Genomic DNA, 23,685 nt, shown 5'->3' on the forward strand with positions numbered 1-23,685 from the left:
TGGGTGCCGATTTTCGTGTGCACCAAGAGTACGGTCAATACGCTCAGTACCGAATAAAGAAAGAAGAGCAGGTATTTTCCCAAGCGCATGAAATTTAGCGTCAGAATAACTGGTTACGTAATAAAAACTTAGCATTTTTCTCTCTCCGACTTACTAGATCGACAAAGCGATTCAATCCTAGACATATAAACACCGACCCAAGACTTCGATTGCCGATAGGGTATACTTATTCAATAAAAGCTTAGTTTGTAAAAACATTATAATCTCACCATCATTTTCAAATGTAGTATTAGTGTAGGTAAAATCTGAAACTATAAAACATGTTAAATAAGTAGACATTGATACTGTTTCTTCAAAGGTAACTAGATCGCTTGAATCGTCGTAGCTCTCAGTTTTCTAAAACAAAAAATTATGTTGTTAAAAAATATATAATCAGGTTTTTAACAAGTAATAATAAGGTTTTTAACAAGTAATTAAGTAAACTGCTAAAATAAACCTGTTGCCATGAAGAAACGACCTGGGCATTGTGTTGATGCTTCAACGAACAGCTACAATGCACGTTAGAGATATCTGAGAGGAATACCGTTATTTGAGACCAATAAAGGTAGACTAAAAAGAATGGAGAATGTTTGTCCAAAAAATGTTCTGGAAAATTACCAGAAGACTAGATGGGCGAAGGGATGACGACAAGACCAGTAAGATAACCTAAATATTGGAGAATTATTTCGGCTGAAGGAAAGAAACGAGAAAAGGCCACATGGGAGAGTATGTCAAATACAAAAAAATCCTTGAAAGTTCTCTGGTATCAATGAGATTAAATGGGTATTAAAATGGTTAATCAGGTATTAGATCCTGTTCACGGTCACAAAATAAAAAAGCACAAAAACAAATATACAAATAATAAAAAAAAATGTTATACAATACAAATCAATTCAAAAAAAAAATACGTATATACCCATTCTAGAGGTTGATGAGTTAAGTTCCTTAGAAACTGATCTTAGCGCAAAATAGGCAGCGCTTAGTTTCTTTGATAAAGCTTCGAGGTGCAAGTCCCATTTTAACGAGTTGTCTACAACAAGTCCTAAGAATCTCACAGAGTTCGTATAACGTTGATTTTTTACGTGAGATAGCTACAGTCAATCTCACTACGACCAAAGAACTAAGTAAACAGATTTTAAGCGAAACAATATGGTTTGGTTGTACAGCCGACAACACAAGCAGGAGATATCTCTGATATTAACACTGACCTAAAAAGACCGTACACTGTCGTTAGAAGGTTAAACGATGTTTGTAATGGATTTAATATAGCCCTAGAAGTTAGATAAAAGTAGTTTACCTAGGATTGCTAGCCAGCGTAGCGACATTTCGTGTTGAAATGAGAAAACGCCAGCTTTGGGAAAAAAATAATTGTTTAGCGATATTTCTAATAGAAAAATACAGATGATGATAAATGCTAACGAGAAGTAGCGCTAGATGCATAGAAAATTGTCATAATTATATTACTTTTAAATAATCGTAACAACAGATAGATTTACTACAGGTCATTTTATGAACGAGTCCCATTTGAAAAATTAATATAAGTATTACTTCTTATAGTTATTATAACTTTTAGAGTTATATATTTATATATATATATATATATATATATATATATATATATATATATATATATATATATATATATATATATTTGATTTATCGAGCCAGCTTGCATAAGAGCGATATTTCTAACACATGTAGTATCTAAGTTTCCAAAATAAAAGGAAAACATATAATCGTTAAATACGAGGGGTAAACCGCAGGATAAAATGTGTACACTAACTAATTCCCAAAATTTATACTAATTCCCCACTAATTCCCAACTAATTCCTCTAATTCCCCAACTAATTCCCCTAATTCCCAATTAATTCCTCTAATTCCCATCTAATTCCTATAATTCTCCAACTAATTCCCCTAATTCCCAACTAATTCCCCTACTATTACAGTTGAGGGTTGGAACCTTTGGTGTTAAACAGCAAAATAAAAACACTAAATCACCACAATACACCAAAACACTTTTACTTTTACACTGGACGCGCGTTTCGCTAACCATGTTAGCATCATCAGCAGATGATTATAAACTAAAGTACAATCTACAAGTTGAGCGTTTATATACTCGCCCAGTGGGCACCGAGTGGGCGTGGCAAAAACTAGCCAACCGAGTCAGAGCCAACTGAGCGTAACAGTTAGATTTCCGCCACTAGAGTAGTAGGAACAAAAGAGCTTGAAGGAATTGGACCGTTGTCTCTGTTCATACTATCTTTACATTTATTAATTCTGATGCTTTCATATGCATCTAATTGCCTGTAATTTGAGACTTGTTTAATTAATTTTAAATTATTAAGATCTATACAATGTTCTTTATGAACAATATGTTCGGCAACGCAAGATTTATCCGGTTTACCATATCTTATCTGAGCTAAATGTTCTTTAAATCTAGTTAATATTGATTTTCTAGTTTGCCCAACATATTTCTGATTACAATCTTTACAAGAAATTTCATAAATACCCGACCTTTCCAGTGGAGGTGTTTTATCCTTTGGATTACCTAATAATTGTTGTAATTTATTATTAGCACTATACACAAGTTTATAATTTACATTCTTCAAAATTCCTTTTAGACCACGGGATAACTCTCTATCAAACGGCATCGAAAAATATTTAGACGTGTCTTTCTCCACTTGAAAAGTCGAATTTTCAGAAATCATTAACCTATACCTACGTTTTCTAATTAATTTATCAACTAGTGAAGGAGAATATCCATTACACTCAGCTACATTCCTAATGTAATCTCTTTCTATTTCATATCTTTCTTTGGAAAGTGGGAAACTAAGTTATCTATGAACTAGGAAATTTAAACTAGCCATTTTATGTTCAACACTATGATGTGATTCATTAGGAATATATCTGCGTGTGGTCGTATTTTTCCTATAGATATTAAATTCCAGGCAATTATTAATATTTCTAATAACTCATACATCTAGAAATGGTAATCTGTCGTTGTTCTCAATTTCATGCGTAAATTTAATGGAAGGAAAACGATTATTAACTTAGAAATAAAATTATCTATGGTGTCTGAATGTGTGTCAAAAACAGCAAAAATATCATCCACATACCTAAACCAAACTCTTGGAAAATACTCAAACTGATTCTTAGCCTCCACTTCAAACCTGCTCATGAATAAATTAGCCAAAAATGGAGACAATGGATTACCCATTGCTGTACCTTCCCGCTGTTCAAAAAAGTTGTTATTAAATTGAAAACAATTTTGTTTCATACATAACGATGTAAGCTCAATATATTCAGTCACAGTTTTGTTGTCGAGACCATTTGCGTTCAGTAATTCCTTCAAGTAGCCTAAAGTATGTGGAATTGGAACACTTGGGAACAACGAAGATACATCAAAGGAGACCAAAATTTCACCTTCATGCAATGTTATATCTTTAATTTTGTTAATGAATTCAATATTATTTTTAACTGAGAAAGAAGGTTCATGATCAGGTAAATTTTCGAACTCCCTTGATAACCATTTTGCCAAATTATAAGTCGGAGAACCTACAGCCGAAACAATTGGGCGCATAGACTTGTCCGGCTTATGAATTTTTGGCAAAGCATACAATTTTGGTAATGAGGGATTGGATACTTGCAATTTCCTCTTTAAAGAAAGATCAATAAGGGTGTTACATTCTTTTAGAGTTTTTTTAACGTCTGCTACCATCTTAGACAAGGGATTCTTTTTCAAATTTATGTAGGGGCCATTATCGATTAAGTTGTTAACCTTATCATAATAGTCTTTTTTATCTAATATAACAACCTTATTTCCCTTATCAGCTTTTAGATAGAAACAATCTTTGTTACGCAAACTCTTGACAATATTGTGCTCTTTGTTAGATTTTAATGAATTACTTGAAACAATATTTTTTGATAACTGATTTCTACAAGCCTCTCTTGCAAATACTTTAGAAGCCTCGGGCAAGTGCTGAATAGCAGTTTCAACACCAACGACGATTTCCTCCAAAGCGCTACCAGAGTTGGGCAATGCAAACTTTAAACCTTTGTTTAATAAACTGAGCTCTTGTTTATCAAAAGTCTGCGAAGAAAGATTCTCTACTATGTTTATGTCTCTTTGGAAAACATGTTTGTTTTTAGAGTTTTTTAATTTTTTAAACTTACTATTCAAAACAAGAGCTCAGTTTATTAAACAAAGGTTTAAAGTTTACATTGCCCAACTCTGGTAGCGCTTTGGAGGAAATCGTCGTTGGTGTTGAAACTGCTATTCAGCACTTGCCCGAGGCTTCTAAAGTATTTGCAAGAGAGGCTTGTAGAAATCAGTTATCAAAAAATATCGTTTCAAGTAAATCATTAAAATCTAACAAGGATCACAATACTGTCAAAAGTTTGCGTAACAAAGATTGTTTCTACCTTAAGGGAAATAAGGTTGTTATATTAGATAAAAAGACTATTACGATAAGGTTAACAACTTAATCGATAATGGCCCCTACATAAATTTGCAAAAAAGAATCCTTTGTCTAAGATGGTAGCAGACGTTAAAAAACTCTAAAAGAATGTAACACCCTTTATTGGTCTTTTCTTTAAAGAGGAAATTGCAAGTATCCAATCCCTCATTACCAAAATTGTATGCTTTGCCAAAATTCATAAACCGGACAAGTCTATGCGCCCAATTGTATCGGCTGTAGGTTCTCCGACTTATAACTTGGCAAAATGGTTATCAAGGGAGTTTGAAAATTTACCTGATCAGGAACCTTCTTTCGCAGTTAAAAAATAATATTGAATTCATTAACAAAATTAAAGATATAACATTGCATGAAGGTGAAATCTTGGTCTCCTTTTGATGTATCTTCGTTGTTCCCAAGTGTTCCAATTCCACATACTTTAGGCTACTTGAAGGAATTACTGAACGCAAATGGTCCCTGATAACAAAACTGTGACTGAATATATTGAGCTTACATCGTTATGTATGAAACAAAATTGTTTTCAATTTAATAACAACTTTTTTGAACAGCGGGAAGGTACAGCAATGGGTAATCCATTGTCTCCATTTTTGGCTAATTTATTCATGAGCAGGTTTGAAGTGGAGGCTAAGAATCAGTTTGAGTATTTTCCAAGAGTTTGGTTTAGGTATGTGGATGATATTTTGCTGTTTTTGGACACACATTCAGACACCATAGATAATTTTATTTCTAAGTTAAATAATCGTTTTCCTTCCATTAAATTTACTCATGAAATTGAGAACAACGACAGATTACCATTTCTAGATGTATTAGTTATTAGAAATGCTAATAATTGCCTGGAATTTGATATCTATAGAAAAAATACGACCACACGCAGATATATTCCTAATGAAACACATCATAGTGTTGAACATAAAATGGCTAGTTTAAATTTCTTAGTTCATAGATTACTTAGTTTCCCACTTTCCAACGAAAGATATGAAAGAGAAAGAGATTACATTAGGAATGTAGCTGAGTGTAATGGATATTCTCCTTCACTAGTTGATAAATTAATTAGAAAACGTAGGTATAGGTTAATGATTTCTGAAAATTCGACGAGTGGAGAAAGATACGTCTAAATATTTTTCGATACCGTTTGATAGAGAGTTAACCCGTGGTCTAAAAGGAATTTTTAAGAATGTCAATTATAAACTTGTGTATAGTGCTAATAATAAATTACAACAATTATTAGGTAATCCAAAGGATAAAACATCTCCACTGGAAAGGTCGGGTATTTATGAAATTTCTGTAAAGATTGTAATCAGAAATATGTTGGGCAAACTAGAAGATCAATATTAACTAGATTTAAAGAACATTTAGCTCAGATAAGATATGGTAGACCGGATAAATCTTGCGTTGCCGAACATATTGTTGATAAAGAACATTGTATAGATCTTAATAATTTAAAATTAATTAAACAAGTCTCAAATTACAGGCAATTAGATGCATATGAAAGCATCAGAATTAATAAATGTAAAGATAGTATGAACAGAGACAACGGTCCAATTCCTCTTCAAGCTCTTTGTTCCTACTACTCTAGTGGCGGAAATCTAACTGTTACGCTCAGTTGGCTCTGACTCGGTTGGCTAGTTTTTGCCACGCCCACTGGTGCCCACTGGGCGAGTATATAAACGCTCAACTTGTAGATTGTACTTTAGTTTATAATCATCTGCTGATGATGCTAACATGGTTAGCGAAACGCGCGTCCAGTGTAAAAGTAAAAGTGTTTTGGTGTATTGTGGTGATTTAGTGTTTTTATTTTCCCCTACTATTACTAATTTCCTCACCGAAAAACTTACGTAAACTAGGCCACACATGAGGGTAAGTTATTCAACAAATGTCTATAGAGTTTGCTGTAGATATAACCCTCGGTTTTGGAATAAAAAACTCTAAACAAAACACCATATTTTTTTTATCAAAAACATAAAAAGTTAAAAAAACTGAACACACTTCTCGTGGAATATTATGATATTATCGAACAAAAATAAGCGGTTATTGTTTTTTAAATCCTTCATATCTTCTCCTGATATTAATTTGATCTGTCCGCTTCAACTGGAATGGGCCATCACCAATCAAATTTATAGGACCGCAAAGAATAAATTCTTTATGAACGATATCGGTATCTTCCTTCTTTTGCCAAATAAAGGTTGATTCTCACTATACCTTCCGTTTCAATTCCATATCCGTTCCGTATTTTTTATTGTATGGACGCTATACGAAAGATTCCGTTCCGTATCAGTTCCATACTTTTTATTATACAAATTATATCATCACGAAAGTTTTATTTTAAAAACTTGTATCTTTTGAAAAAGGTAATAGATTTAATTAAGAGGTGAAAAAATTAATAAATATCAGCAACATTTTAACAGAGCTGGTACACATGTAAGAACTTGACAACGCCGTTTCCGATACGCTTCAGTTCGTCCGACAAAAAAAATTATGGTAGGAAAGGAAATGGAACGGCAGGGAAACGGAACGGATAGTGTGCACTGTCCTATTCATTTACATGATATAATATTTTATGTTAACGGAAGCAGCTCCCTTCCGTATATATGGAAGGTATAGTGAGAATCGACCTTTAAACTGTCGAGCTCTGCTTTCAGAAATCTGAATTTATAATTTGCATTTCTATCTTCAATAATTCGACCAATAAACCACGACTGGTCATAGAAAACCGCGTAATAGATTTCTAAGTGTATATCGAGTCCGTCAGCCTCCGATAAATTGGAGGGAAGCATTTTCTCTGAAAACTCTTCCGAATCACCGGAGTCGTCGAGTTCCATCAGTCCGAATCAGTTGAGGAGTCAGTGCTCGTGCTATCAGTTTGATCCATAGGTAACTTCTGTTTAGATTTTTTCATTGCCAAGGGCAACTGGGACTTCTTAGAAGCTGTTTTTTTCTGTGTTTTGCTTGCACTTCCTATGAATCTTTTCAGTCGGTCAGTACTCACTCTACCGTTAGACTGTTATAAAAGCCAGCAGTACGATGACTTTTTAATAATCGAAGATTTCTTGCCAAGAGTGAGTTGTATATACGGTGATTTTTCCGATATGCCATGTACTTTTTGGGAAAAATCTTTTAAACTTATGGAACTTAAGTCCGCAACCTTGTCCATAATTATACAATCTTCATTATTGACACAATTTGCTACATCTTGGTCAATTTCATTTTCCTCGGAGTTTTCGTTGAGTTCAACATCATCTTCGTCAATATCTTCGTCCGTTTTTTTATTTTGTCCTTTCTGTCCGTTTTTCTTCAGTCTTGTAAATAATGGTATCTACATATATTTCCAAAACGATTCATATCTTCTACGACCATTTGGAGCGCTTCTTCAACTGTAGTTTTGATATACAAATTGAGGACTTCCTCGTCCAGTGGTAATTTTTCTTCCTTCAGTCTGTTTTTCAATCTATTGTCTTCTCTTGGAAATGCAAAAGTTCCCCTTAGATCATTTATGGTATCATTTATTGTGCTAATTCTTTCAATTAGGTTCAGCATATCCTTTATACTAAAATTGATTACTGTTGAATAAGTAGAGGTCATGGAACTTGCAGAACGAAATAAGGATTCACAGGCTTGGCTACCAAGAATGCCGATGCTTAACATTTCTGGTCTTAACTCGGAGTTTTTATTCTTCGATATCAGTTTAATTAAAGCGTGGACATTCATCTCGATGCAAAGGTAACAATTACTGGTCAAAAATTTTCGATGTTTTGTATTCTTTTTTTTCTTTAATTCAAGCTCTCCAGATTCTAGTAAAGAATACTACATACCAGATGCGATATAGCCGAAGCAAAACAGTGCTGGAATCGAGGAACGACGATTTAACGTAATTCATAAGTTTAAGATACGCCACACTACCTTTACTTTGCTACACTGATACCACTTCCAGTCTGGAACTGACGAAGAATGTAGTGGCTCTGCAGCTTGTGTGTGGAATATGTTTTTTCTGCTAAAGGAGATACCAAATCAGTATTTAAACGCATAGCTCTTAAAAGACGAGGGGCCTTTGAAATTTAATTCACCTTCTTGTAGGGTGTCGATTTTAGCGTCCACGAATCTATTTAGCGTAGAAATTGAGGGCAAGCTATATTTCAAATTTGATTGTAGTGTTTCGTAAAGTAACCTGCCTCTAATATAAAAGAGATACACCGCAAATTTTTTTGTAGCATCATCGTACATATTTTGATTGTTTGAGCAAGTAGAATTTTTGAGTGATACATCTTGCAATATTTTGAGAAGTCGCGGTATATCAGTCTTTTGGTCTGTTTCTAATTCACTTATATTCTCCAAAAGTTACTTCGCTAGTTCACTGTTTTTAATGACTATTTCGCTCAGTTTTTCAGCGATGAAAAAGTAATCCGTGATTAAACTTTTGTCATCTACCAGTTTTTCTCTAGCTCGTCTCTCCCTATCACACCTTTGAGATTTCTTCTATTCCATTTAGATAGAACATTATTCTCATTCTGGATATCGATTTTGTGTAATTTTTTCAATGAGGTATTTGAATCGATGCAGTTACTATCATCTATAAGTGAACAAATTCCCCACTAAATTCCTCTAATTCCTCACTAAATTACTCTAATTCCCCACTAATTCCTCACTAATTCCCCACTAATTCCTCTAATTCCCTACTAATTCCCCACTAATTCCTCTAATTCCCTACTAATTCCCCACTAATTCCTAGAGGTTGAACACCAAAATTCCCCTGCGAAATACCCCTCGGTTAAATATAATCGTCCAATTCTTCTTTGTTTCACACTTTGTTTTTAACTATAATATTATCTTAAATATACTATTTAAGTCACACGTATGATTAGAGAGGTCAAACGCACTGACGACAAGGTTGCTGCGACCAGCCATCGGCCAGGTCATTAAATCAAATGATACAACGCATACTACCGTCCACAACCAAGCCTGGCCTTTGACTGGTCGCTGCGACCTGGTCGTCAGTGCATTTCACCTCTGAAAGAAACAGAAATATTAAATATATTTTAAAAGGCAAATAAATTTCAAGACTTACCGAAACTGGGTAATTTGACAAAGCTATATAATTGGACTGTTTTGGCTTTAAAAGATGAACAATATATTTTGCTTTCATGTTTGGTTCATCAAAACACGGAAAAGCTTGTCTAGCATATGTGGGTTCAAATTTTGACGTGGCAATCGTTCTGAAACAGGTAAAAACAGGCAAATGAAAACATAAGTTGTTTTGAGTTTTATTCTACCGTATATTCAGACATGCTATAAGAACTGAAAATAATTATTTAAGTAGATTTGTTTGTTCTAATATGTCATTTAATTAAATAAATCGAACATCTTCAAAGAAGAATATTACCAACAAATATCCATGATTAGTACATGAATGAGAATGAGTGGGAGGGGGGTTAATCACTTCGACCTTACAGATCCATTGTGTCCCCCTGATTATGATTAGTACATACTAATGGAAAAGTATTAAAAAAATTGGATACTTCAGAAACCATTTTACATAATGTAATTTGAATATTTTCTTTAAAACAATAATTAAATCATATAATTAAAGGAAACTTTAAGATTTGTGTAATCAGTAATCAAGAGTTAACATAAACGATATGATCGAAAAAACGGCGTCAAGTTGGTCCACGAATGACGATCGACGATATTCACTATATAATTTTACATAAAAAATAACAGCAATTTTTTCGATCGTATGGTATTTATAGTCTTCGACGAAAATAAATTTAATATTCGTAGTTAAATATCCATACAATTCACATGCGTTTGGACATATTCGTGTTTTCTAGCGACACGATAACAGAAATGTTCGGTTTTGCCCAAACCATCGGCTGATTTTTGTCTGAAGCCGAAAATATTGTCGAAAGTGCTTTGTGCCGAAGATGGCTGAAGCCAAAGCCGAGGTCAATGATTCGACAGATTCACAGTGTACTTTGTAGTGCATTCTACCGGGTGCGTCTCAAAAGTGGCTCACCCCCTATAACTTTTTTATTTTTTCAGATAAAACAACGAGATTCGGTATTTTAGTATATGACATAAATTAGGATTGATTGACATATTTAATTGTTTTCGGTCACTTCCGGTCTCACCGGAAATTACTACAAATTTTGATTTTTAAATGGCACCCTCTGTATTTTTTTTACTTTATTCGATAGAAAATTACACTTTGAATAAAATGACAACTCATAGTCATCATATGTCAACTTTTGATATTTTCGCATATGGTTTATTTGAACACTATTAAAAATAAGCTGGATAAGATGGGCATAGAGTTAGCTACCAATAAGACTGAAATGGTCATTTTGGCGGGAAGACAGAAGATGAAGGAGGTAGAATTTAGCTGGTGCAATACCAACATTAAAAGCACAAGTGCTGTAAAATACATGGGAGTTTGGCTAGATAAAGACGCTCGGATGACCACCCATATTCGAAAACTTCAGGAAAAAACAGAGGCAATCATAAAGCAGTTATCCAGAGTTATGCCTAATCTGAAGGGACCGGTGGCAGAAAAGAGGAGGACATTGGCCTCGGTGGTGTCTTCCACGATTCTGTATGCGTCTCCCATATGGGAGAGAGCCCTAAAATACAAACTCTACGAAAATATATTAGACTCCATAAATAGTAAAATAGCGCTGAGAGTAACATCGGCATATAGAACATCTCCAACTAAGGCCATCCTGGTCCTAGCCGGTATCCCACCGATAAAGCTCCAAATATAACAAAGAAGTCTAGTGTATAAACATGGAGACCAATTCAGATTTGCGGCCAGAAATATTATACTGGACAAATGGCAGGATGCGTGGTCGCAATATCAAGGATGGGCTAAAACGTTTATTTTAGATGTAACGTTCTGGGTAAACTGCAAGGCAATTAATATAGACCATTTTGTGACACAAGCCATTACCGGACACGGGGTTTTTGGCACCTACCTAAAAAGAATCGGCAAAAGGGACAGCGACACTTGCACTTACTGTAATACTGTGGACAGCCCGGGTCATACAATATTTCTCTGCCCTAGGTGGCAAATGATAAGGGAAGAAACAGAAGAGACGCACCCGGTATGCTTCTGTATGCTTGCTAGATAATAAGCTGCAAAGCTCAAGCTCGGATGAAACCATAGTCCCTGAAAAATTTAATGATATCATAGTGTTTTATTTATCATTCATCATTTAAGGAGAACACGAGATTTAGATTTGAAAAATAAACCTCTAAAGCGATGTATTATTGGAATAATAAAAATATCCACTGTTGCTCTTAAGAATAAGTCAGTTTAGTAGTTGATTCTGTAGTAATTCATTTCTCTTGTACCTAAACTCACTTTTATCGACTCTTGGCATATTTTTAGTCGAAAAAAATATTACTTTTTAAACTTTTTTATTTTAGTTAAGTTCAACATTCAACAGATAATATTATTGTATTTGTTCATTATATATGTATCTTATATAAGTTGGCAATCATTCAAACTCAAACTTGGCTCGCAAAGTCTAAGTGATTTAACTGACTTCAGCAATCAATCGACTGGCTTGTGAAGGATCTGGCGACTAAGGGTGTCCTAAGATTAAGGCAATCCAATTTGTGGAACCAGACCAACTACGGTCACTCGAGGATATTGCCAGTGATAGGAAAAATCATGGCGAACACGAGTCCACATCTCCTAGACCAGAAAACGGACTATATGTTCACCAAATATGATTTTGAAGAAAAGATAAGGATTCGCATCCCGACAAGAGAAGAATGGGAAAGCAACGGATTAATGAACACTCAACAGATATCAGTCAGATGCTTCTGTAACAACACAGATGCTTCCGTAACTTCAGCCAGCTAAGTCCAAGCAGTTGAACCTGCAACTAGAGCATTTCCAATGAAATTGTAATACAGAACCAAGCTCAGCGCTTATTTTATTATTTAATAGAGACATTTTTCGTAAAATAAAAAAATCTTATATTAATTTGTGCAGTATGTTATAGTTAAGCAGGGGGAACTGACTGACAATTTTTTCAGGCAGTTTGGAAACATCAAATACTTCTTTTATGACAGCTAAATACAAATCCAACCCTTGGCTGAAACGTTGTTTGAAATGTTTACCGACCTACAAATTTTCGAAATAAAGATTGTTTTAACAAAATATTCTTGAGGCGCTTAAAAAATACCAAAGCAAGTTTATTTTATCGCATGGTACAAAGAAAACAAGGTGCGCAGGTTGGTTGCTACGTCACAGGTGATAACCATGGTACAAAGAATACAAGGTATGATATTGCACAGGTTGGTCGCTACGTCACAGGTGATAACAGGCGCTATTGGTCAGCACGCTCCGCGCGCCAGTTCAAATCGTCAAGATATTGTTATAAACCTGTTTTTTTGTTTATATACCGTCATTGAATTATCGCTAAGCAAGTTACTGTGGAGCAGTGCATAAGGAGTCGGGCTAGGAAGCGAGAGACCGGAGTTCGAATCTCGGTCGGGACATAACTTTTTATTTATTTTTTTAAATACTGTTGTATTCTATAGTTTATTTTTGTAGGATAAAAAAAGAACTATTTATTCTGTGATTTTTTAATCTCCGGTATTAATATAAATTGATTGTTGGTACAATACCTCATTTAATATAAAATAATATTCTACTTTTTGAAATGTATCGGGCCCTAATTGTACCTAAAAGTAAAATATATTTTTAGTGATATACCATATTGTAAACTATTTAATATTTCAGTCACTTAAAAAGTTAATTTGCATTGAATAATTGCCTACCATTAAAGGAAATTTGAGCTATATAATCCTTGATGGGCATATTCTGGGTATGCAAATACTTCCTTTAAATTTTGGGTGTCGTTCAACCGATTTATTCTCAAAACCAGAAACATCTACATATAAAAAGAAGCACAGGTCACTAATTATAATAAACTTCACCCTTGGTATTACTTCCACTAATTATAATAAACTTCACCCTTAGAATTACTTCTATCACAATTACAATACGTTCATCTGCATTGGCATTTTCTACTTTTCGATGGGAAACAATAAACTTCCCAACATTTTTTAAATGATGTAACAATTTCTCTTGTGGTTACTTTTCCATAGATATCCTCAACTCTGTCCTCATGTGAATTCAGAGGCAATGAAAATGAAAATTATTTACCATAAACATCGCAAACTAAAAACCTAATAAACAATTTTATACCGAATATAGAAATAAATTTAGTATTCTTACCTATCGTCCAAATCCATGTTAATAGATAATTATTATTTTTAAATATATTTTTGGAACTGCTGGTTTTAGTAATTATTAAATTAAACGAACTAAAAAAAAATAAACAATTCTTAACCATAACCCCAAAAAATGCAGATCTCCTGTCAACTTTCTTTATTTTTTATTTATTCATTATTTTCCTAGTGACGTCACAGGTGGTATGCGCGAACTGAACGAAATTGGAGCCGCTATCGATCATACCTTGTATTCTTTGTACCATGGGTGATAACAGGCCATGGTACAAAGAATACAAGGTATGATATTGCGCAGGTTGGTTGCTACGTCACAGGTGATGACAGGCGCTATTGGTCAGCACGCCTCGCGCGCCAGTTCAAATCGTCAAGATATTGTTATAAACTTGTTTTTTTGTTTATATACCGTCATTGAACTATCGCTAAGCAAGTTACTGTGGAGCAGTGCATAAGGAGTCGGGCTAGGAAGCGAGAGACCGGAGTTCGAATCTCGGTCGGGACATAACTTTTTATTTATTTTTTTAAATACTGTTGTATTCTATAGTTTATTTTTGTAGGATAAAAAAAGAGCTATTTATTCTGTGATTTTTTAATCTCCGGTATTAATATAAATTGATTGTTGGTACAATACCTCATTTAATATAAAATAATATTCTACTTTTTGAAATGTATCGGGCCCTAATTGTACCTAAAAGTAAAATATATTTTTAGTGATATACCATATTGTAAACTATTTAATATTTCAGTCACTTAAAAAGTTAATTTGCATTGAATAATTGCCTACCATTAAAGGAAATTTGAGCTATATAATCCTTGATGGGCACCTTCCTCTAAATTTTGGGTTTCGTTCAACCGATTTATTCTCAAAACCTGAAACATCTACATATAAAAAGAAGCACAGGTCACTAATTATAATAAACTTCACCTTCCACTAATTATAATAAACTTCACCCTTGGAATTACTTCTATCACAATTACAATACATTCATCTGCATTGGCATTTTCTACTGTTCGATGGGAAACAATAAACTTTCCAACATTTTTTAAATGATGTAACAATTCCTCTTGTGGTTACTTTTCCATAGATATCCTCATCTCTGTCCTCATGTGAATTCAGAGGCAATGAACATGAAAATTCTTTACCATAAACATCGCAAACTAAAAACCTAATAAACAATTTTATACCGAATATAGAAATAAATTTAGTATTCTTACCTATTATCGTCCAAATCCATGTTAATAGATAATTATTATTTTTAAATATATTTTTGGAACTGCTGGTTTTAGAAATTATTAAATTAAACGAACTAAAAAGTCTTAAAAATAAACAATTCTTAACCATAACCCCAAAAAATACAGATCTCCTGTCAACTTTCTTTATTTTTTATTTATTCATTGTTTTCCTAGTGACGTCACAGGTGGTATGCGCGAACTGAACGAAATTGGAGCCGCTATCGATCATACCTTGTATTCTTTGTACCATGATTTTATCGATTTTAAAACCCAACCAGGTATTGCAAAAAAATATACTTGGGGCACTTTGGAATTTTAACAGAACAATCTTTGTTACTAAAAATTAGTAGTTTAAAAAGGCCAGATCCTTTTTGGTGGGATTTTCGACCCGCCATGCCAGGTCAGAGAATGTTATTCATGAGTGCGAGTGAACAACGCTATAGTTAATAGGTAAGTAGCAGTGCGAGAGGGTATATCCGTAGCTGTCTCGGTTGAGTCTCACAACCTCTGACCAAGAATTAAAAAATATTTTTTTTTGAAATATACATGGTGGCTCATTAGTGCGAGGAAGCCCAATATCGTCGTTGTTATCGAATATATGAAAAATAAAAATTTTATATAGATGTTACATGGTTTATAATGGTGCATATCATAAAAATATTTTGTAGCATACTCAAGCTGCGCTAGAAGTAATTCTAGACTTGCAATCAATCGAATAGCTCGTGAAAGATCTGTCTAAGGGTGCCCTAAGATTAAAGGAATTCAATCTGTGGATCCAGACAAACTATACAGTCACTCCATGATATTGCCAGTGATAGGGAAAATCGTGGCGAACACGAGTCGACATCTGCTAGACCAGAAAATGGACGGGATGCTCACCAAATATGATTTTGGAGAAAAGATAAGGATTAGCATCCCAACAAGAGAATAGGAGAATGGCAAAGCAACCGAGTAATGAACATTCAAGAGATAGCAGTCTACACAGTTGCTTCCGTAACTTCAGGAGGGAGAAGCCTATACCTGTAACTTTTCTACGGAGAAACTAGACATTCGACGATCTTTAAGGCAGGCGGCCACTGCGAGCGTAACTAAACTAAGCTAAGCACATAAAAACAAACGGTAACTAAACGAAAAAAAGTTTCATCGGCCACTGGGAACGATTTTAGCTCAGTAGTCAGCTAAGTTAGCTGCGTTTTCGTATTGTGTCTCTGCTATCATAGAACTATCGCTGCGACCTGTCACAAACTACAATAAGCGAAAATAAACTACGATTTGAATCTTCGTTCATATATTTTCGTTTAGTTCCGCTCAAGTGACCGTTGTTGCATTTAAAAGTATGGGAGCTGATTTTTACAAAACTTATCTTCGCTTGGCTTAGTTTAGTTTCGCTTGCAGTGGCCGCCCGCATTTAAGGCTATCGGATGGCTGTAATGTTCTACAAGCAGAGGTTTACGCTATAAAGGAAGCGGCCAGTTGTATAGGAGGAAAAATCGCTGATAGGCCAATAGGACATGTGATATACAGCTTGGGCGCTTTAGGAAGCATCAATCAGTGAGACCGAAAACTGTGATGAACTGCCCAGACACTGTTCTGGCTGCGTTAATGTACTCTGTCCTGGGTGACAGGCCACAGCAATGTGGTGGGCAACCAAGAAGCAGACAGACTCGCCAAAGAGGGAACCAAGGAAGAGGCCCACCACTTGTAACGATAAAGGAAATTATAGGAACTACCATCAATGCCAAGCAGCAAGAGAGGTGGCAACACCGTTAGGACTGCGCGACAGCTCGAAGACTGTGGCCAGTGGTAGATCACAAAAAGATAAAACAACTGCTAGAGTACAACAAGAACCTAGTACGCATATTGTAGGTGTCATCACTGGAAACTACCGTGAGATAGAAAACACGTGAGATAGAAGGTTTCCAACAACGACTACTGCAGAGAATGCGGAGAGGAAGAAGAAACTATAGAGCACCTGTTGTGCCACTGTCCAGCACTGAAATACCGACGCTTTAAAATTTAAGGGAAGGTTTTTTGGATGGATTAAAGTACTAGAGGAAGCAGCAGAAGTCAACATCAGCCACATCGGGAACTTTGCAAAGAACTGGAAGTGCTTTAACGCAAAAAAGAATGAGAGGAAGGTTTGGTACAATAATACAGAGGTATCGCAATGGGTCCAAGACCTCCGAGTGAGGGATCAAACATGATCCAGCAACCTAACCTAACCTAATCTAGGATGTCAAAAAAGTTATAATAAAGTTTTATTTTTTTTAATTGCACCTCCATTTTTCTGTGCATAATTGTATTCAGCATAAAATTCTGCATATAGTACAGTATTTTTATTTAATGCGGTGTTGTCATTCTATTTCTTACTTACTAAAACAACTTTGGTTAAAAAAATGTATCTGTATTGCCACAAGGTACCTTGCCACTCTCAAATAATATTTTCATTAAATAAAGATTTAAATATATGACTGGATTTATGAAAAATAGGTGGACTTGTATTGTTTTTATTTCGAAAACCCATTCGAAAATTTTAGCTAAACAACAATTTAATTCAAACCATCCGAACAAACTATTATATACATGATGACGTCTCTCATACGACGCAGAGGCTCCAAGGGGAAAGACGGATTGCATTGAAATGAGTTTGCATATGTAGGTTAATTTTAGGGCATTTTCTAAAAATATAGAGAGTTTTACAGGGTGTCCCCCAAAAAAAGTTGATGAAAGTTGTTTTTTTGTGTTATGGAACACCCTATATATTAATTGATTTTCGGATTCTAGAAGAAAAATAAACGTGAATTTTATTAGAGAAATATATGACTAAAATGGTTTTTGACATATTTAACATTTTCTAAAAATGAAGAACAATTTTTAAATTTCAATAAAAACTACCTAAATTCGAATTTACTCGGTTATTAATATTTAGTTAAAATGACGATTGTACTTTAAATCAAAATATAACTTGGACCAAAAAGTGATACAAGGTGAGACAAAAAAAATACTGAACATTGGTCACCTTTAAAAGCAAATTACTATTTTATTTTAAATAAAACACTCCTTGCCTATCCCTCAAACAAAGACTTTCTTAGATATTTTCATTTTTATGATTTAGTGTCAGTAGATCTTTATTACTTACTTTGACAAAAAGCATACATAGAGTACAGGTCATGCAACGGAAAATGGAAAGATCCATTGTTGGGAGTTACACTTAAGGATCAAATATCCAATCAAACCATATGAAATCGAACAGGAGTAAGGAATGCGGTAATATCTGTCTTAAATCTTAAATGGAATTGGGCAGGACAAAGAGACTTGTGAAATGAAGACCAAGACACGAGGCCTATAGAAGCAGAGGACGACTACCTAGTCGATGGACAAATGATATTAAAAGAGTGGCTGAAAACTGGATTCAAGTGGCACAAAATAGAAAGAAATCGCTAGAGTTGAGGGAGGCTTTTGTTCAGCAGTGGACGGAATAAGCTAAATGATGATGATGATGATAATGAGATTTTTATTATTTGATAAAATCTCGGTGGAAAAGAAAACTAGGAAAATTCAAGGAAAACAAAAATAGAAGGAAACTTATCCTACATCAGAGAGAATTGATATTATTCTATTAGTTAGTGACTGCAGTGTGCATTCACCATTTAATAGAATAATTAAATGTTCCTAATTTATCTAGTCTTGATTTTTTTTTCTTGGGGTATGTTATAGAGTTCTTACAAAACTCGACCAACTATGGTCGACAACATGAAAGAAATGACTGTGATTGTGACTGCTTTTAACCCTTTTAACATGAAAAGGTCTTTTGAAAAGAGAATTATTTTATGCAGGTTTTTATGTTGCCTAACCAAACCAAACAGGAAAGGAAACATATTGGGCAGTTATTTTATCTAGCTAATTTTTGTGTCATAATTATACGCTTATATCTAGTCTGTAATAGTTAAAATATGTTTTAAACGTGTATCTTTTTAGTACCGTTGAGTATTTTACCCTACATCATTTAATTTTTGTTAAATTATCAAAAGGTCACAGCCACCAAGATTTTATCAAATAATAAAGATCTACTGAGGCAAAATCACAAAAATAAAAATATCTAAGAAAATCTTTGTTCGAGAGGTAGGCAATTTTAATAGTATTTTAAATATATATGAATTCTCCATTGAATACCGGTATAATATACTGGGTGTTACATTCAAAATAAAAAAGTAACTTGCAAGTGGCCAATGTTCAGTATTAATTTTGTCTCACTCTGAATAACCTTTCGGGATAAATTTTAATTTGGTTTAACATACAATGGTTATTGTAATTACGTATCAGGCCATACAGGGTAAATTACAATTTAGGTAGAGATGTTATAATTTATTCTACATTTTCACAAAATGTGAAATATGTCAAAATCCTTACAATTTAAGCATATGCTTCTTTCCCACCTTTATTTTTTCCTTGAATCCGAAAATCAATGAATATACCGGATGCATCTCAAAAGCGGCTCACCCCTATAAATTTTTATTTTTTTAAATAAAAAGACGAAATTTGGTATGACATAAATTAGAATTGATTGACGTAGGTATTGAAAATTGTTTTTGGTCACTTCCTATTTCACCGGAAATGACTACAACTTTTGATTTTTAAATGACACCCTCGATATTTTTTTACTTTATTCGATCGAAAATGACAGTCAAAAAACTTTTGACATTTTCGCATATGGTTTATTTGAGATTGAGTAACATGTGGTTCATAGTGATAATTTGATTCGCAATACAAAAGTGTGTGGTACCAAATTATTGGTAAAAAATGCTTTTTCCAAATATACTAATGAGCCACCCTTGTTCCATTTGAAAAAATTGAGATATGATTAAAAATACGATTTATGCATCTTTCAACCGGCCAGGACAATGCACGAAAAATATTAGACGATCAAATATATTTTTTCAAGGCTCCTTGATTAAAAATGTGTGTTGTTAACACAGTCGTGGCACTCTAGATTGAAATTTAAAATACGATTTTTTGTTAAGCGAAAATGTTAAAAGTTGACATATGATATGTCATTTTATTCAGAGTGCCATTTTCTATCGAATAAAGTAAAAATATACCGGGGGTGCCATTTAAAAATTTAAATTTCTAGTCATTTCTGGTGAAACAGGAAGCGACAGAAAACAATTGCACACGCCAATCAATCCTAATTTATGTCATATACTAACATACCAAATCTCGATCTTTTATCTAAATAAATAAAAAAGTTATAGGAGTGAGCCACTTTTGAGTCGCACCTGATATAGGGTGTTCCATTACAAAAACCCAACTTTGATGCGTAACTTTTTTGGGAGACACCCTGTAGAACTCTATATCTACATATATAAAATGCTAAAGTTTATCTGTGTCGTCTCTACTGAAGTAACGACTTGCTCTAGAAAGTTGCTTTTTTTACTAAAAGAGAGCTAATTGGCTCTTCTAAAAACTGTCGTCGCCGGATTTTTTGTTTTTCATTTAATTAAAAAAAATAAAAAGTATTTTTTTCCCTGATGTCGTGGCGGATGCGCCAGGCTTTAACTAGTATTTTTTATAAAATGTTTTCAATTAATCTACATGTGTTCCCAAAATTTCATTTCGAACTTCCGTTCTCCTTGGAGCCTCCGCGTCGTTTGAGAGGCGCCACCCTATATTCACCCACTAGGAAAATAAGTACAAAAAAATTTGACTGCCTCCTGGACTATTATACTTCTCCCCATTTTAATATTTACGTTTTCAAAAATTTTTTCAGCTTTTTTATTTATAAATATTCCTTTTTTTTTCATTTCTTGTCTTTCAATTTCATTCTTAAAAACATCTTCCGGAAATACCTTCTATTTCGGACTTACAAGAAATTTATAAATAATACTAAACTAAAAATGTTTAAACTCGAGACGTCATGTCATCGAGCACCAAGTTTATAGATATACAATAGTATATCTATAAACTAGGACTAGTTGTGCATAATAGGATTATTATGCACAACTAGTTCTTTTTTAGAGTTACAACATATCTATTGATATGTGGTTTGTATATCTATTCATATTGATTTTTTCTTCTGGTTATTATTATTCTTTATTTTCACTTTCTAGTTATATAATATCGTGCATTAATTATGAAAAGTAATGGAGTAATTTGAATAACCCTGTACACATTTGAAATAATTTATTGACTTGCCAAAAAATGTAATTTAGAAATAAATACACTTATATAATGCAACTTTAATATACAGGGTGATTCACGGCCATGGCACGTTAGACGTTTATGGAAAACCGTTTATGGTGATAGTATTTTTTTGAAAAATTGGATTTTTGCATAAAGCCAACTGCTCCATCTGTTTAAATTATTTTCAGCATTACAGTGTTGCCGCTTCATACTAAAACTGGTAGCATCTTTGTAATTTTAAATGGACACCCGTTATATTATTATATTTTTCAAAACTACTTCCATATCTCAAAATTTTTCAATTATAATATCCTATACTAATCTCTAATAGTTTTCGAGATAAAAAATAACTAACCTAGCCTAACCTAACCTAACCTATACTAATCTCTAATAGTTTTCGAGATAAAAAAATAAAACGTGTTTAAAATTTCCGATTGTCATAAAATCGTTCAAATTATTGTTATTTTAAATTCAAATCTATGTACCTATGTATATTATTTAAAAAATTGAAACCCAAATAAAATTGCTTTTCAACAATATATATCATGTTCCTATACCTAAACATTTTGGTTTCTTCAGTAAAGCCATTTAAAAGATAATAATTCTATTATAAATGTTTCGTTTAAAGAAAATTTACCATGATAGTACCATGATAAATAATCAAACTTTACAAGTATCAATTAGAGTTTACGTGCTAAATTTCTAAAATTGTCATGGTAACGAAGTTCTTCAAATGAAAAATAATAAAACTAATAATTTTTAAATAGCTCTACTTAAGAAACTGGAAGGTTTAGGTATAAGAACATGATATATCGTTGAAATGCAATTTCATTAGTCTTTTGATTTTTTAGACAACATACATATATATAAATCCGGGTTCATAGCGTCCTACGCGTTCCGGTACCCAGTTGCCAGTCTTTCCTATTTTCCCAGGTTGGGAATGGAAATGGATGAAGATTCCTATCCGACATAGCTTTATGTACTCCTCCAATCCATGTTGCTTTTGGTCTTTTTTTTCAAGACTTTCTTGGGTATTCGGTCCTCACTCATTCTTTCTACATGCCAATGCCATACCAGCTGTCTTCTCTCTATTTCATCTATTATGGCTTGCTGGACATGCATACTTCTCCTTATCTTTTTGTTCGGTACTCCTTCCATTCTGGATATACCCGCAGATCTTCGCCAGAAGTCCATCTCGAGTGCTAATAGTCTTTGTTCCATTCTATTAGTGAGCCTCAATGTTTCACATCCATATAAAACTATACTTTTAAAAATGGACTTATAAATAGTATGCTTTCCTTCATATGAGATATGTTTTGACCATAATATTCAGTTTAGGCACCCGTTGACTTTTTACCTTTCAGTATTCTTTCCTCGATCTTGCACTCTGTTCGCCAACATGGCACGAATAGTCGTTCAAGTTCATGGCACGAATAGTCGTCGTCTCGGCGCACTCAGTGCTAACTAAGAGACACAGGGAGAGCAAACATTATTTATTTCCGATTATTATCAAAAACTTTGTCATTTTAAAATCCAACCCTAGGTATATTGTTGGCGAACAGAGTGCAAAATCGAGGAAAGAATACTGAAAGGTAAAAAGTCAACGGGTGCCTAAACTCAATATTATGGTCCAAACATATCTCATATGAAGGAAAACATACTATTTATAAGTCCATTTTTAAAAGTATAGTTTTATATGGATGTGAAACATTGAGGCTCACTAATAGAATGGAACAAAGACTATTAGCACTCGAGATGGACTTCTGGCGAAGATCTGCGGGTATATCCAGAATGGAAGGAGTACCGAACAAAAAGATAAGGAAAAGTATGCATGTCCAGCAAGCCATAATAGATGAAATAGAGAGAAGACAGCTGGTATGGTATTGGCATGTAGAAAGAATGAGTGAGGACCGAATACCCAAGAAAGTCTTGAAAAAAAAGACCAAAAGCAACATGGATTGGAGGAGTACATAAAGCTATGTCGGAGAGGAATCTTCATCCATTTCCATTCCCAACCTGGGAAAATAGGAAAGACTGACAACTGGGTACCGGAAGGCGTAGGACGCTATGAACCCGGATTTATATATATCTATGTTGTCTAAAAAATCAAAAGACTAATGAAATTGCATTTCAACGATATATCATGTTCTTATACCTAAACCTTCCAGTTTCTTAAGTAGAGCTATTTAACAATTATTAATTCTATTATTTTTCATTCGAAGAACTTCGTTACCATGACAATTTTAGAAATTTAGCACGTAAACTCTAATTGATACTTGTAAAGTTTGATTATTTATCATGGTACTATCATGGTAAATTTTCTTTAAACGAAACATTTATAATGGAATTATTATCTTTTAAATGGCTTTACTGAAGAAACCAAAATGTTTAGGTATAGGAACATGATATATATTGTTGAAAAGCAATTTTATTTGGGTTTCAATTTTTTAAATAATATACATAGGTACATAGATTTGAATTTAAAATAACAATAATTTGAACGATT

General features: G+C 33.7%; 1 protein-coding gene across 4 annotated transcripts in view; it reads right to left on the reverse strand.

Moving 5' to 3' along the window:
- The window catches only part of LOC115891196 (glutamyl aminopeptidase-like), a 151,159-nt gene that overhangs the window by 39,260 nt on the left and 88,214 nt on the right, over window positions 1-23,685 (reverse strand). For all 4 annotated transcript variants that reach the window (XM_030911610.1, XM_030911607.1, XM_030911609.1 and 1 more), the window contains 2 exons: window positions 9,574-9,721; window positions 270-396 (listed from right to left, as the gene is read on the reverse strand). In XM_030911610.1, the coding sequence (XP_030767470.1) occupies window positions 270-396; window positions 9,574-9,721 (275 nt within the window). The remainder of the gene's footprint in view (window positions 1-269; window positions 397-9,573; window positions 9,722-23,685) is intronic.

The sequence above is a fragment of the Sitophilus oryzae genome, unplaced genomic scaffold (genome assembly GCF_002938485.1).
Source record: "Sitophilus oryzae breed Bouriz unplaced genomic scaffold, Soryzae_2.0 scaffold_980_pilon_pilon, whole genome shotgun sequence".
In the NCBI taxonomy this organism is placed as follows: Eukaryota; Metazoa; Arthropoda; class Insecta; order Coleoptera; family Curculionidae; genus Sitophilus; species Sitophilus oryzae.